General features: G+C 39.1%; 1 protein-coding gene across 1 annotated transcript; it reads right to left on the bottom strand.

The window, feature by feature from the left end:
- Window positions 1–1,817: 1,817 nt before the first annotated feature.
- On the bottom strand, window positions 1,818–11,658 carry mef2ab (myocyte enhancer factor 2ab). The gene is made up of 8 exons (XM_030765110.1): window positions 11,605–11,658; window positions 8,883–9,086; window positions 6,113–6,247; window positions 5,226–5,445; window positions 3,292–3,449; window positions 2,481–2,607; window positions 2,273–2,399; window positions 1,818–2,112 (listed from the first exon to the last, which is right to left on the bottom strand). The coding sequence occupies exons 1-8, from the start codon at window positions 11,656–11,658 to the stop codon at window positions 1,818–1,820; spliced, it is 1,320 nt and encodes a 439-aa protein (XP_030620970.1).
- Between the last annotated feature and the right edge of the window lie 4,631 nt (window positions 11,659–16,289).

Below are 16,289 nucleotides of genomic sequence, written 5' to 3'. Positions count from 1 at the left end.
ACAGGCTGCGCTGGTCTGAAGCACAAGGTTAAGATGAAACAGACAGACCACAGTATGTACTTCAACATTTCTTTCATAAGAAGGAAGATCAGGAACACTTTGGATGCCATCTGCTGGTTAAATATGTTCAGGTGGTGTTTACGGTATCAGCATCTAAGAAAATTCACATAATAATATGCATGACAACAACAAATGAACAAAATAAAAACTTAACGTATAACGCAAACTATAAGGTCTAGAGACTACTGAACAACATATAGCTTGCGGTCAGTGTGAGCGGAGTTAGTTTAGCGGAAATACGACTGCATCAGACTGGTCACATCTTACCATACACCTGTCCATACCATAAAGTAACAGTAAAGGTATTTAAAGTCCTTGGTCACATCATAAGTGATGGAATGACCTGAAAGACGTTTTATGCTAAAGTCATGAAGAGAATGTAGTAGTTCTGAAATGCTGCATATATCTTTATTTGTTCTCAAATTCGCTGCGCCAGTATCGACAATCGCTAGAGGCACAGTTTAACTTGCTTGTGCTAGACGTCAGTGGTGAGGACAAAAGTATCAGACAAAAGTTTGAAAATATGCCTCTAAATCTTAACACAATGTATTACACCACAAAACCCTAAGAAAGAAAGAAAGAAATAAAGAAAGAAAGAACAAATTGGGTTAAAGTGCTATATTTCCATTATAGATATTTATTTTTGAGTACCAAATACAATTCACCTCATATAAATACAGACTAGTTATATTACACTTCCTTTCCAAATTCTGTCGGAACACTCTTCAGTGGCCCTTTGATGTGATAATCTCACATTAGCATTTTTTCTCTATGTCTCCATTCATAGGGGGTTACTTTAAGATATGTGTCAAGCAAATGCCATCAAATTGCACACTCAATCTGCAAAAACAAATAATGCTCTCATGAGCTTATTTCTCATGGACAAAATGTTGATAAATTACTCTTTGACATAAAAAAAAACTATTAAACACAAGAATTACTTAAATATTGGCGATGGGAAACATATTGTACAATGAGGGAGTCATGAGGAGCTAGAGGACAAACTAATACCATACATAAGTTTGCATTACGCATTAAACAAGATTAGAACAGATTTAATGATGAGCAAATGTTTTCATGATTTCAGCTTTTGTTACACACTGTACTATGAAAAATGCTCTCTAACTCATGCTCTCTTTCTGATTCTCTCTCTCTGGCTTTCACCCACACACACACAAATACACGTAAATACATGAACGAACAATGTATCTGGTGTGTACTTTTGGCTGACAGAAACCATTTCTTTTGAAGAGGATGAAACAAATGTATCATAATACAAGTTTACACTGTTAAAACTGAACAGAACTGAGCAGAACAGTGACCTTAGCGAGCGTTTGTTTTCAGAATTTACAGTGATATCCACATTTTATCCACTAAACTTACCGTTGATGGACTATGTTTAAACCGCAGGAGGTTATGTCAGCTTGTGGTTCACACTACGATTTAACAGCTGAAGTCCATTTTTATGTCCTTCAAAAGAAAAAAAAAAACTATACTAAAAATATAAAATTTATCACATCAAGTACAAACTATTGTCAAGTACCTGAGTATGTTTCTAACAACACTGTCCACTGTTTTAGAATTTAATTTGTCTTTTAAAACAAATGAGATGTCCTCAACTTTGATATGTTTTAACAACAGCTTCTACACAAAATAAGGTACAATAACAATAATGATTATTGTAATAAATAACGGTAACATTTTAATGATCATTATGACCATGACTGCATAATTCAGACTGAACGAGTCATTTTAGGTCACTCTGCACGCATGCGTTTGACTGCAGGGATCTCCCTGGCCTCTGACTCAGCCAAGCATCTGCCTGGGCCCACAAACGACTGGGAACCAGAACGCTGGTCTTCAGGGTCACTCTCCTCATGCAGGCTGCTGGAGGAGCTGAGGCTGTCAGTTGCTGATGGAACAGGAGGCTGGATAAGGAAGCCTGATGGAGCCATGTTATCTTGAGGTGGAGAAACAGGCTCAGACTTGATGCTAAGCTCCGGAGGAGCATTAGTAGTTGAGCTGGAACCCTGAGGTAGGTGATGCACAACACTGTAGGGTAAAAGGGTTGAATTTTACATGTAAAAATGGACTTGAGTGAACTTTGGTGGATCATTTGAATTGTTTTTACTTTTGAACTGGATTAATGACCGTAGCTTTTACTGATTTTGAGGGGAACACATTGAGGAGTGAAGAGCAAGGACTCACTCACCCCTGAGAGCTGAGCGCTGCCTGGCCCAGATGACTCTGCTGCCATGACGACCCTGAGCCCAGAGAGAAGCTGTCTGGCAAACTGAAGTCTGTTAAGCTGTTGACCTCTGCACTGTTAAGAGCAGAATCTGAAAATAAAACATGTCTTCTACAGTAATAGCTTACTTGAGACCAAGAGAAAGCATCTACTGTAAATGTAAGATACACACCTGAGGTGTAGGTGGAGGTAATGGCTGAATACACTAGATCAGGTGATGGCAGACTGGGTGTGGTCACAGACACCACTGGTGTGGCCAGTGACTGGCTACACTGGGGACTGTTTATCCTTTTAGTGTTCTGTAAACAGAGTAATAATCAGAAAATCCATTATCCAAACACATACCAACAGTAAGATAACTGTACAAAGAAAAGCCAGATTAACCTGTCAAGAATTGTTCTTTTTCAGCTGAAATTCTGTACGCAATGCTTAAATGTAAGATAAAGTGAGGCCTGGCTGAGAATGACATAAGAAATGGGGGAATTAATCACTAAAAGACAGAGAATGGAGTGGAATCTTCTGTCCATTCCACACTTGAGAGACAGGAATAAGACACCCCCTGTGTCTAATACCACCCTAAACCACTCATAACACATTCAAAATTGAATAATAAGAGAATAACAAAGCTAATAACCATGTCAGCTAGAGACTCTTCCCCGAAGCCAGACTGTTGGCTCTGTTGGTCTTGCTATGATTCCAGGGGATAATATAAATCACACGGATCCTCTAGGCCAAATCAAACCAGAGGGTGAAACTTTCAGCGAGTTCTTAACTCACAAGATGCTGCTCTCTATTCTCTAGCTGCATGCCACGTTAAAGCAAGGGAAAAGGATCTGTCACTATTGGAAACATCACCATCTGTGGTGAGTGTCTCAGAGACTCATTAAATGGTTCTGTTGTGACTGGGAAACTTGGACAGAGGAGGAGCCTTGGGAGACTCCTTGGCTTTCCCAGTGTAAACGTAAACAGCAAGAAGCTCTTACCAGTGCGGACGTCATGTGTTTGTTGGTGGGTGGGATGACGATTCGTAAGTCTGACTTGTGGGTGGTGGTAGCGAGACTCACAGCAGGGGGTGATGGAGATAATGCTGGCGTGACTCTCCCCAAGCTGCTTCCACTGGGTTTGCCAACAAAACCATTCACTATGAAGTCACAGGAGAGAGAATGTACTACACAGAATGTAGAATGATGGCTTTTGCGATGAGAACAACAGCAGAGAGGATAAACCATAGAAACAGTTATTAAAGGGGAAAAAAAACAGAGGCCATTTATTTAAAATGCTGACAAACATGCTACATCTTCTGTATAATTTATTGAGATGGTGTCTAGAAATTTCATTCCATTATCATTAGCAGAGGTGCTTTAAAGGTGACTTTGAGGCCTGAACAGCAGTCCACTTTACGTTAGATCAAATGGCAGAGACAGTGAACAAAAGATCATCTTGATGGCTCCTCCATTAACCATGGTTCGGCCAACTCTTCTGTCTAAAAGGTTTAAAATAAGTGCTCAGTAATACATGAGAAAGAAACAGCAGTGGGAAAGGCCTTATCATCTGCCAGTGTCCCAGTTCTATGTATCCTTACAGAGATCAGCTCATGGTAGTAGACCGTGAGAATTGTCTTGCTTCCTACTTCATATGGATACCACAGATATAAGGTAACATCCTGGTAGCTTTTTTGACAAGTCTGACTGAAATGACAAGTCTAGTCTAATTCTTATACTTGTATTTCCATACTGACATCTTGCTTTTCATAGTAGTTGATCAGCATCAACACAACAGACTTTGGTAACTGTCTCACTCTGTCTTCCAGTGCACCTGACATTAAAATCTTGGATCACCACAGGTATAAAAGCCCAGTAGGGATCCATACCAGCTGTGCTTTTTCATATGACCCTGCATTGTTTAGCACTTTTAATCGCAAATACCCTGATAAGACTGCTTTTGAAAGTCTGCGGGTTCTTATTATGTATGTTGTAAGCTCTATAATGCTATACCGTGTACTGCATGTAAATGTGCAGGATGTCTTGAAAGCACAGAGCCTGGAAACATTGATGTTAAAAAAACCTCAGCGATCACAATTTGGCCACAAGAGGAAGCTAACACAAAATGTGAATCCAGGTCAGCACTGCATAGTACTGTGAATGATGTTATGTAACTTGTAAAGACAGCAATATCCCGTAATTAAGACTTATCATTTGTATGTGACTAAATTAATATAGTTATTAATATGATTTTGGTTTCATGATTAGATTAATAAGTGGGATAAAAAGATTATAGTTCTAGTTATAGCTCATACATTTACAAAGAAAATATCATTAACTAACAGCAACACCATAGAGAATGTTCATCGGAGACTTACCCAGCGTACAAGAATTAGTCGCGTCAGGCATTGTGATTTCTGACGTACCATGCAGACCACCTAAACATGAAAAACATTTTAGTTAAAAACATTTCGCACCCAATCAAAGTCTTTTCAGCCACAAAACGTCAGTTGTAAATAGTTCTACTATATGAGGGCTTTTAATTCTCCACTCCGCGTGAACGCTTTGGATGTAAAGGACTATGTGTTGAAACTCTAGTGTTATAGTGTCAGGCGTTCTTTGACACCTCAAACCCTCTGCTTTGCATCGTTTGTCTTTCTAACTTATTACTTCCTTCCTTCCTCTAGCAGTCTTCCAATGTGTCACTGAATGAATGTAACCACATTACACTTAAACAAAATTAGTACATTACATTAAAAAATGTAAAAAAACAAAAAAAAGTAAAAATTTAAAACACTTTTGACAAATCAATTCACGGGTATTGTGCAAAAATAAAACACACAAAGCAAAATAAAGCAGGACTCTGTAAACATGCCTGCAGGATAACATTTTGAATCATGCAAATTACACATTGTGAGGTAAGGACTCGCACTAACCTGTTGTTCTGATGCTAGGGGAGCACTGCGGAGCTGCTGGAGACAATAAACCCCTGTGCAGGACAGCATGAGCTGGGGACGACATGTCACTGTCCCTGAGAGACGCTGTAGCTATCGCTGGTGTGTGGGTCCCCACTGTGTCACCTGGGCTGTATGAGAGGGCACTGGGATTTGACACTGGTACTGTCACAGGCATGGAGAAACTCTGCTGGACTGCTGGCTACAGGAAATAGATGAAGAGACAATTTGAGGATCAGAACCATAGGACATGGTTCAGATAGATGTGACCACTAAAGCAGGCATGAGTAAGGATCATTTAGCATATGGACAGAGAGCTGAAAGCTCTTATGTGTCCTGTAAGTCCCCCTGTAAGAGCTTTGACAATTACATAACAGCTCCCATAGGTAAGAACAGCACAGAAGGGGCACAAAGCACTTTCATATTCAAAGAGTATTACAAAAAAAAAGAAAAAACACTGATGACATCACAGGGCCGTATTTTATGGCCATGTTCGTGAATTGCCGGTTTCTGAGCAATATTTTGTGCATATTGCTGAGGTGCAGCTTATGTCAAAACTGTGCTTATGAGTGCAGTATTAAATGACTAGGTCAGTGGGTGTGCTGAACACATGTGGTTTTGCTCATCCTGCAAAAAAAAAAGTTGAGTAGTTTTTAAAGTTGAGTAGTTTTTTAGGAGTTTTTCATTTTGAAATGGCACCCGAGTGACTGTACTGAAACCTGCTAAAGGGCTGAGTATGGTTACATGTGAACAGCACTCACTGACATGTGCAAGCGATTCAGTGGTGATAGATAAAAACCAAAACCAAAAATCTGAAGATTAAGAGGAGTCGTTTTAGAAAAAAAATGACAAATCTTTATGTTACTTACAGCTTTGTGGTTTCTCATCATAATATCAAACTCTTCATTTATTTTTTGGTATTTCTCCTCTGTGTGAGGGGTGAGAACATATGACATATCAGGGTCTGGGCTGTCACAGCCTCTGAGTTCTTTCTTGTTTAGTGCCTGTTGTGGAAGACAGATCAAAGGCAGAGTCAAGACAAAGAAACAGTTAGAGGAAGCTCCTACAGCACGACATCTGTAAGCTCTATAGTATGTCATCACTGTCTCCATCACAGAGCAACAGTGAAAAGCGTCACCTGCCTCAGTGCTAGTGCGAGCAGTCTGGAGCTTGTCTCCCAGTTTTCAGAATAAAGTGATAGTATTTTCTTAATCATGTGAGTGGTCGTATGGCGAGACAGTCAGTCATGGCAAGGAGGAAACAATGCAAGGGCTTTCATTTGAACACCTCTAAGCTTGCCTATACTCTCTCTTTCTCTGTCTCTCTCTCTCTCTCTGTCTGTCAGTAGATGGCGCTCTACTGCCACTACTGGTCCTTCCTTTAAAACAGAATAGGGATTCTCACCTCAGTGGTGAGCATTTAAGGCATTAGGGTGAGCATTAGGGTGGAGATTAGCATCCTAATCTGAATTTGACTAGTCCATACTTGACAAACCTTGTGCACCTCAGTGTCAGAATCACATTAACTACACTTGTGTCACACCCAACTTTGATGTAATATGGAGTCATATCTGTCTAGTCCAAACATATTTTATGATAAACAAGGAAATGACTTTAGGATAAGGAACGCATAATGGGGAGTCATCCCATTGAATGTATTTTGCTCAAGTGCAGAAATTTTCTATGTAAATCATTGCCAAAGTTAAACACAGAATATCACCTTCTTCTGAACCAAGTATGTTATAAAATATACCCAGTTAATCAATATTTAGTTGCTTTGATGTATACAGGACTGAGTTTAAAAGTTAATAAAGCTATGAAACTTTTTCCATTTCTCATTTCCAATTCTCTATAATGTCTTAACAGGCACCCCCGAGAATTTGGATAGAGAAATACTGAAGGAGTAGGATTTGTGGAGACAGCCCATGGTGATTGTTGGTCCACGAAGCAAACTAATCCTCGCTAATCTACGTCTTAACATGCATCTCATCAGCCAAGGCAGCCCTGCCATCACAGTGTCCATCAGCTGAGAGGAATAAACTGCTCTCAGAACTGAAGTTACTGTTAAAACCAAGAAATATTGCATTCTATATTTCCAAATGTTATTTTGGGACAAACATATTCATTTCCTCAAATCATTTGCATTTCTATTAAATCATTTGAATTTCACAAATATTAGTGGGGGAGCTTTTAACTATATTTTATGTTTGCTATTGATTACATTTCAAGAGAGGACCTGTATCAGTATACTTGGCAAATTGTAAAGTTATGACATAATTGATTTTTTGTTGATTTGAAATGACAAGGAAGGTACGAGAGGTATTACAGTTCTGAATGGCTGAGTTTTTACCTCACTGAGATCTCCACTCACTGAGCTCAAGCCAAAAAAATCAGCACTATTAATCTTAACAAGAGGAAATATGTTAATGTCCTCCTCTATCATACAAGCCATTTTCCTCAGTATCCCATTGGCAGAAGCCCAAAAGCTAGCAGTGAAAGTCAAGGCTATGAGTGTGCCAAGTCATTAAGATTAAGCGACAGCATCTCGAGTTACTGCATGTGCATTTTGGTTAGCTGTAACTTTGTTTTTAAAAGCTACTACCAATTAGCACTGCTTTCCTAAAATGTATTGAAGTTAAGTAAAACATGCTGGAATACCAACAATTTCAATACAAAACTTAGTCTGCAAATGTAGTGTGTCTCTTATCAAACATTCCAAAATATGAAATGCTACTAAAACGCACACACTTTTTGCTCATGAGTCATGTATTTTCTAATAGTATGGGTCAGAAGTGGTTGCAAAATATAGCAAACTCTTTTATCATTATCACTATTATACTATGAAAACAATTCTATCTCTGCCTGGATCTATGGTCTGTGTAACTCTTATGGAACCCATCATCCATGGGTAGGGCTGGCATTGTCCTCAAAACACCGTTTTGTGCCTCACACCAGTCAATGTTGTAAGTCACCGACAGTCAGTCTTACAATGTAAATAATCAGAGTTATGAAAGTGTCCTTCTGATTTTGTGAAAACCTCTAGTTTTTAGGTGTCATCTGAAACTGTGAAAGAGAAGAGGAACTGTGAGTTCAAGATGTGAAAGTAACTAAAGCACATATATGAAAGCCGGTGGGATGTGCTGACCCAGAATACACTGAGAAAAAAACACAAACCTTTACTGACAAAACCATTTGATACATGAAAATGCTGCATATGCATGTTAAGTCAGGTTGGACTGTACGCAAAGCATCACATAGTAAGCAATCACAGACAGCATTCCCAGACGCTAACATCCATCTGCACAACTGCTATCCATGGGTGAGCATTGGGTGTTCTATTCATATAGCATACAATTACATACAAGACATATTCCTTTGCTTAACATGTGAAGAACACAAAGACCCAGCAAAAGATCTCGCTATGTTACTGGGATGTAGACCTCTCTCAACTCTTCATTACCACATAACACATTCAAATGGAAATTCAGGCAGAATCCACTCAGGGAGAACTGTCATAATTCAGGGTACAAATATAACACACATCTAAGTCTTGTCTAAACATACAGTAGGTGAAGGCAGCACTGAAGACTTCAGTTGGTAAAACAGTAATTTAAAGATAAATGTATGATCATTCACTCACCTCCACAATGTCAGAGTTGGTTCGGCTCTCGTGAGGCTCGTTGTATTCAGTGTACTTTAATAAGACTTTGTCCATGTCAGTGCTTGCATATTGGAAAAGTTTATTTGAACTGTTGAAAATAATCAGGGCTATTTCACAGTCACACAGGACACTCAACTCATAGGCCTTCTTCATTAGTCCAAACTTCCTTTTTGTAAATGTGACCTGACAACAAAGTACAAATATGAGAAGTGTAAAAATGAATATGCTTCAGAAATTAAATCAACCAACCAGCCAACAAATCAAACAGCAAACCAACCAGTCAATCAATCAATCAATCAATCAATCAATCAATTAGTCTTCTGTGTTGTGTGGTCAAAGATGACAGCTGGTTTGCAAATATTTTTAGAGACAAAAATTATTTTGGGTAACACAAAATGACATGTTAGAAATCCCTGTTTGTGAAAAACAAAGAACAATACAGCAAAATCTGTTTTTAAACAACATTATAATTAAATGTCAGCACGAGACATATAGAACAGAAACACAGAGTCCATCCTAAAGATTCCTGGCCAAACTTTATTGTCAGAAAATTGATCTGAAATAGATCTTCATATTTCAAAACAAATTAGATAGAGCGTTACGTTTATTTTTAGGCCTGTGTATCTGAAAGGAAGACTATCAGGACAAATACAAGCAATGCTTTCTCTTGAATCCCCCCTATTAGAGAACCAGTATGTCCATATAATCTCCTTAAGAGTGTCATGTTTATTCCCAGTTCCCTTAATTTCAGTGAGGCCTCTCTGACAGAACCCGTGAGCAGTTCTGCCAGACTACCTTACGTTCCCTGTCTGTCATCACTCCTCACCGAGAACTTCCAAACTTCCATGCACTCAAGTGCCTCTCAGCAGAGTCTGCTGAACAGAGTTGTGTACAATCATTTAATTAATCATTTCCAACATTCTTTTGCACAGCTTAATTAATTCTGCATAGCAAATTATATCTTCGTCTGGAATCTCGGTTTCATATTATGACATTCCAGATATGCAGAAGAGGCGGAGAAGTTTGAGTGTGAGAGAGCAGACAGCTTGGCCGGGCGTCGGGTCCTCAGACCTCTACACGCTCTGTTGGCCCCACCGCAGCGGCTGAGAAAGCAGACTAGGTAAACAGGCAAATCTTACTGCTGTTCTACCACATCAGCTACAGAAGGACAGAGAGGTACTGTTCACAGAGACATGAAAAGCCCAGTCCCATCTATGGCAGGGCCCTCCAGCAGAACCTTTTTCTGCTCAACCACTAGGCCAGCCTAGGCCGGCCAGCCTGTCAACTATATTAGTTAGATTAAAGCTCTGTGATCACACACACACACACTGTGAGCAGTGAATCTGACCTCTGCATTTAACCCTTCCTTACACACCAGTAGCGAGCACACACAACCAGTAGGCAGCACACCTGCACCCAGGGGGCAGTTGAGGCTTAAGCGCCTTGCCCAAACATCCACGTCAGTCGTGGATGTTTTTTCTGGGAATCGAACCAGCGACCTTCGGTCACCAGCCTGCTTCTCTAACTGTTAGGCCACAGGCTGTTACCTATTGCCTTGATACTGACAAACATGTTGACCTTAAACAGCAAACATATCATTCATCTCATAACAAAATGAAATCACAAGGTATATGCGCCAGTTGCAAGTCTATAATAACAATATCAGGTTATGATATTACAAATCAGAAGTCTCAGCGTGCAAAAGTTGTTCCTCAAAACAAATGGCAAACATTCATTTAATACATCACATCAAGTCATTTCAGAAAGTATGGGATTTGGAGTACTGATGTGAGGGTTTATATTTAGAAGGAGTGAATTAGGGGAATACCACTGAGCCCTGAGGTTTCTCTAACTGATGGCCTTCAACTTGAGAAGAGCACTGTGTAGCCCCCTGAACGTAAAGGCTAACGAGAGGGTAATGTGCCCCCCGAACGTAAAGGCTAACGAGAGGGTAATGTGGAGAGCGGAACTGTAATTACTCCCCACCAGCTGTGACCACAGGGACAACAGGTCCAGTGAGATCCAGGACAAGCCACGCAGTGTGTGAGGCAGCTTCCCGGCACCATGGCCCCAAAGCCAGGCAAGTAGGTCCATTCAAAAAGCAAAGTGAAAATGGGAGGGGACTGACCTAAATGGGAGGGGTCCTCTGACCTAAACTCTGCCTCACGTGACATGGTCACAGTGGCCAAACTGGTTGTAAAAGCTGTAAACAAAGATTTGCTCTGCTTTTTTTTTTTTAATACTCACATCATTCACAGACACAGATATATATGTTACCACATCCACAGCCGGACAGAAGTTTATTATTTGTTGATTTCATGCTAAATTGGTCAAGGTTTACTCACGTATTACTTATTTCCAAGTAAATGCATAACCATTAACTTAAGTCTATTTACTCAAATACTCAGTTTCATGGATACACATTTTAATTTTTTGTAATTCTAAACAGAGCTGCTCCTTAGAGGGTGATTCTTACTGTTACAAAAAACCAAATAACAAATGGCCTTAAATTTTTCAATTTACTTGTTAAAATTTCAACAACTTAGTCATGATTTCTATACCTGTCAGATCATGTTCTAAAATAAAAGAACCTGGTCTTGTTTTTTTCACCCTAGCTGGTATACCTTACACGCATTTGAGTGGTTGCAGTAAAGCGGCAGCGTATTAATGACGGCGGGACTTAAAAAACCTCTCATCTCACCTGCCTGTTCCGCTCATCTATGATCCGAGTGATCTGGATCTTCTTACGTCCCATTTTCAGTTTCTTCGCTTCTTTGACAGCCAATCTGGAAAATCCCCCACTGGGTATTGTCAATTCATCTTTACGTCCCTCTACAGCATACCAAAATCTGCAACAAAAGACAATGCAAAAGAGTGATAGTAACCAAGGTAGTAACTGAGTTATGCCAACCATTAAGAGATTAGGAGAAATGGTCAAAACCGGTCACTGTGTCATTCTCTCTCTTCATAATGAATGTCATATCAAATGCTATCATTACATGGAGTAAATCAGAACATTACCAAGAGAATCATCAACCTCTGTGTGCTCAAGAGCAATCTCCTAATCTCATTTGGTTTGTGTAATCTTAAACCCACTGGATTACTGAAGCAGGTGGAGTCAGTATATCACTTGACTGAAACAACAATGCAAGTCCAAAAACAGCTCGATTCCCCCAGACGTTTAGAGACACCTCAGCACAAAAACTGCACAGTGAGCAAATAACCATTGTCTATGCAATTAAAAAAGGACATACTCCCAAACTGGTTTTAAGAGCAGCATTTCATCCAACATATCTGCATACTATATGGCAGGCATACTTTATACTAATACTAATATAATCATCATCGTTTCACTGACATCAAAACAGAAATACACTATTTAAAACTTGTAAAAACACACCGTGAGTCATAACAAGTTTGTTGAATAGTTAATTTTTATTGTTGTTTGGATCACTGAGAACAGAGCCATTAATGTCAGAAGACTCCTCTATGTTAGATTATTCCTCATCTTGCGTCTTTCTTGATAGAAAGTTTGGTTCTTGTGTACCTATTCTAGCAGCAGTGAAGCTGACTGAATGATGCAGAGCTGCTGAGGAATAACTCTCACTCCCTTTTTACAACCCTCTTCCTCCTCTTTTTAATCACCAGGGCTTCTGTTGAGATCAAATCAAGTGTCTAAGCAAAATCAAGTGTCTATCACTATGTGATGTTACTTAAGGTTAAGTTCACTCTGTTACATTATCCCTGTCTACACACACGCACACTCCTACACACAAGCAGGTAAAAGAAAATATCACAAAACATTAAGTCAGGCCATAACATTATCCCCTGTTACAGTGAACATCTGAGGAGAGTGCATGAAACACAAGACTGTCTCAGATGCATTAAGGAACGAATGTAGTGTGTAATCAAAGTCATAAAAGAGAGGGGGAAAGCAATCATTTCAGCCTAGTGGTCTATGAGCTTTGAAAGCATAAATAAATGAACAAATAAACATAAATAATGTCCTAAATTTCTTCATTGTGAAAAATGTAAAGAACCATTTTTAATCTGACAAGAATGATGGTTCACCTACAGTTCACTCATTTTGCTCCATTATGACTGAATTATGGGGCTCTTCCTGATAATGACAGGCAGTTCTCTACTGTTATTAGAGTGAACAGGATACAGCCTGACAGACAGGATGGCTATTGCTATTAGAGTGGTAAGGCAGGTAGATATCAATCTTTCTCGTCAAGCTTTCTTTCAAGAAAAACTAACCCTGTTACAAAAGAACATGGTCATCTAAAAGCTGTTAGCATCTACCAAAAAGCAAAGCCTGGCAGGTAGAAACACTGGGAACAATGAGTTCTTTGGCCCAAAGACTGACATAACCAAGAGGCCATGACAGCAAAGAGACATGATATAATCATGCATACAGTTACTGTGTCCCATTAATGAGGACTTGTTTTCCGTTTTAAATCATTTTAACTGAGCTTTGTTCTAAACGGCATGGGAATATACTACAGTCTGTGGTTCTTCCATGGAACAGACTGCCTCAACTGAACTTGCTGCTTTGTTTAATAATACATCATGTGAATGTTTCTTCAATATGTGGCTGGTGAGAAAGCCATCATAAATGAAACGGGGAAAGGCAGCATTCCCTCTAGAGATGCGTGAATTCACTGTAATTAAAAATGTCATTACATTGACACACAATTTTTAAAAAATGAAAATGACCTGCACATTCAGTTAGTCTGCATAGTATGTTGGATTTTTTTACTGGCCTGTTGCCTTTATGACAACTTACCAAAAGGCAGTCACTACCCTTTGTCCAAAAAGATGATGTCATTCCCAGCAAAATAAAGGGCAATGTGCTCTGTTAATCTCAGTATTGCTTCAGCTGTTTTCTGTCCATTAACTGACAGCATGCTGATCCGTTTGAGTTTATTATATTATATTTCAGTACTACAGCGTATGGATAGTTCTAGAACTGTACTCAAATTTAATGTTGGCTTTGACTATCAGAACACACATTATCTTTCACAAGGACGCAAAAGGAGAAAGAAGGTGAACTGGGGGTTGCTGGAAGTGTTTCCTCTAAATTTACTCTGATCAAAAATGCCTATTAACTAAAGTACCTCTTTTCCATTTCACTGAAAACTTTGCACACAAGTCAAGGGAGCTAAGAATACTCTAAAATAAGATTATATTGGGGGAGAATGAGTATAACAGGTTTTTATAGGCACTTACTGTATAAGGCAAAATAATACTGACATTCTTTGACAGATGAAAACATAAGCATTCACAGATTGAATCCACCCTGTAGTACTACGAAGAATTATTGAGATGCTTAGCGTGCCTTGACGACCTTAAAAGGTGAAGGCTAAAGACCAAAGGCCCTTAACAGATAGAGAAGGGGACTGATCAGGATTAAGTGAGAGATTTAGGTGACAGGAGTTAGACCATAACCCCAGCACTGACCTTATGTGGTTGCAAGGTAGTAAATATGAGGGTAATCTAACTGAGGTAAAATGAGTCTGTTTCAGTGAGTAAGTCACATGACAATGATATGAAGCCAACCCTGACAGATAATGTGAGAAACTTCAAAACTATTTCATATTGAAAAAAAAGTAGATTAAAGTGATTCTTGAAGAATTTGTGTCTGTGATGGTCCTTTATAATAAGGCCACACTGAAATGGCAGAGAAGAATGAAATGTGAGACAGATGGCCATCAGTGGATAACAGCCAATAGGCATTGCTACATAGAGCAAACAGAGAACAAATGAGCACAAAACAAATTTCAACTAGCACATTTTTAGCTGAACAAACCTCTCCACATTGATGCTCTATTTCTTCTTCACCAATTTTGCATACTGAAATACATTTATATATACTATAATACTAATAGGGACTAATTTAGTTTGAAGTACTTTGAATATGTCAGCATATAGATAAGGAATACCAAAGCAGGAAATACATTAGCACGAAATTTACCACATATTACTGTAAAATTTATGGAACATTCTGTTGCATGTTTGACATATTCATTCATGAAATATGCTAAATGTCCCACAGATGTGTGTGTGTGTGTGTGTGTGTGTGTGTGTGTGTGTATGTGTGTGTGCGTGTGTGTGTTTGTGCGTGCGTGCGTGTGTGTGCATACCACAATGTCTTCAGCACATCAACAACATACAGAGGCAAAGATCCAAATATTTTCAGTTATACAAGTGGGCTTTGGATCTCTTTGCAGTATAGCTCACTAAGTAAATCAATGCTTTATTTGGTGTTGTTCAGCTGCTATAAGGCTACTTAAATGTCACCCAGGCGCTAATGCTCACACTAATGAGTGAAAGCAGTCTGCAAGGGTGGTGCCAGGGCCCTGTGCCAGACTCAAGGCTTTGGGTTTGGAAGTGATCAGTCTACATTAACAGTCAGTCTAATAAAGCTAACCCATGTTGTCTTAAACCTAATATACAGTTTTATTTGGAGCATGTCAGTAGTTTCTATTTACACTTCACAAAGACAGTTTCATAAGATTACAGGAAGGCAGACTGAGGAGCTAATATTTGGAGACAATTTTATTTGATTTCTTTGTTTGTCATGTGCAGTTTTTGAGTCCTGGGGAACTGATTTAGCATGAAATGTGTTGACTGGTGGTCAGACTGGAAGCAGCCAAAGGTTTCTGGTTTGGAACTGCTTCTGGACATTGATTGCTGGGTGATCCCTCTGGAATACTTTGAAATTCCACTGAATTAGGATTCACTCCAACAGCCACAGTAAACGAGGAAGGGGTGAAAAAAAAAAGAACTGAAGCACCAAGAGTATGAAAAATTAGGTCTCTTTCACACAGGCATCAGATGCATCCTAAAAACATGATTATCCACTGTGTCACAATCACTTGCTTACTCAATAGACTTTATCAGTAGACATATAATTTTCTAAAAAGCGCAAGAGGGAGTTTAGCTTATGTGTAAACCTGGGAAGGGTGAAAACCAACTAAACCAAACTGCATGCCAAAACTGTATGGATGAGCATTGGATTTTGAGAAAAAATTAGTTAATGTACACAAAATGGAAAGCTATATGCAGAATGCAAAGTGCCAGTACTTCTAATGATTCATGTAAAAACGAAGTGTGGTAAAAATGTATTGTAACCACAAAAAAAGTTAACATGTTATGTTTTTTTTCCCCCCTATAACAGTCCCCAGAACCCGTCTTTATCTGAATTTTTAAAAGCTGATAAATCATCATCGTTGAGGTACAGATTTTAACATATTCCTTACAACTATGAAAAGAGTCATGCAATTGTTATTACTGGTATTCAGCATAACTGCCTTTATCTTGCTTTCAAAGGAGATTTTTTTTCATTACATCCTGATAAACACTCAGGAGTGAAACTGATCA

This window comes from Chanos chanos, chromosome 2, assembly GCF_902362185.1.
Source record: "Chanos chanos chromosome 2, fChaCha1.1, whole genome shotgun sequence".
NCBI lineage: Eukaryota > Metazoa > Chordata > Actinopteri > Gonorynchiformes > Chanidae > Chanos > Chanos chanos.
The sequence above is the reverse complement of the archived record's forward strand: the minus strand, read 5'-3'. Positions and strand labels throughout refer to the sequence as shown.

What these genes read in the sequence shown, in the direction of transcription:
- mef2ab (XM_030765110.1), bottom strand. Translation starts at nt 11,658, where the DNA reads ATGGGACGTAAGAAGATCCAGATCACTCGGATCATAGATGAGCGGAAC. An exon ending in CCAACTCTGACATTGTGGAG is followed by an intron (nt 6,248 to 8,882) that starts GTGAGTGAATGA and finishes CTTCCACAACAG; the next exon opens with GCACTAAACAAGAAAGAACT. An exon ending in GCAGCGCTCAGCTCTCAGGG is followed by an intron (nt 2,113 to 2,272) that starts GTGAGTGAGTCC and finishes TTTACCCTACAG; the next exon opens with TGTTGTGCATCACCTACCTC.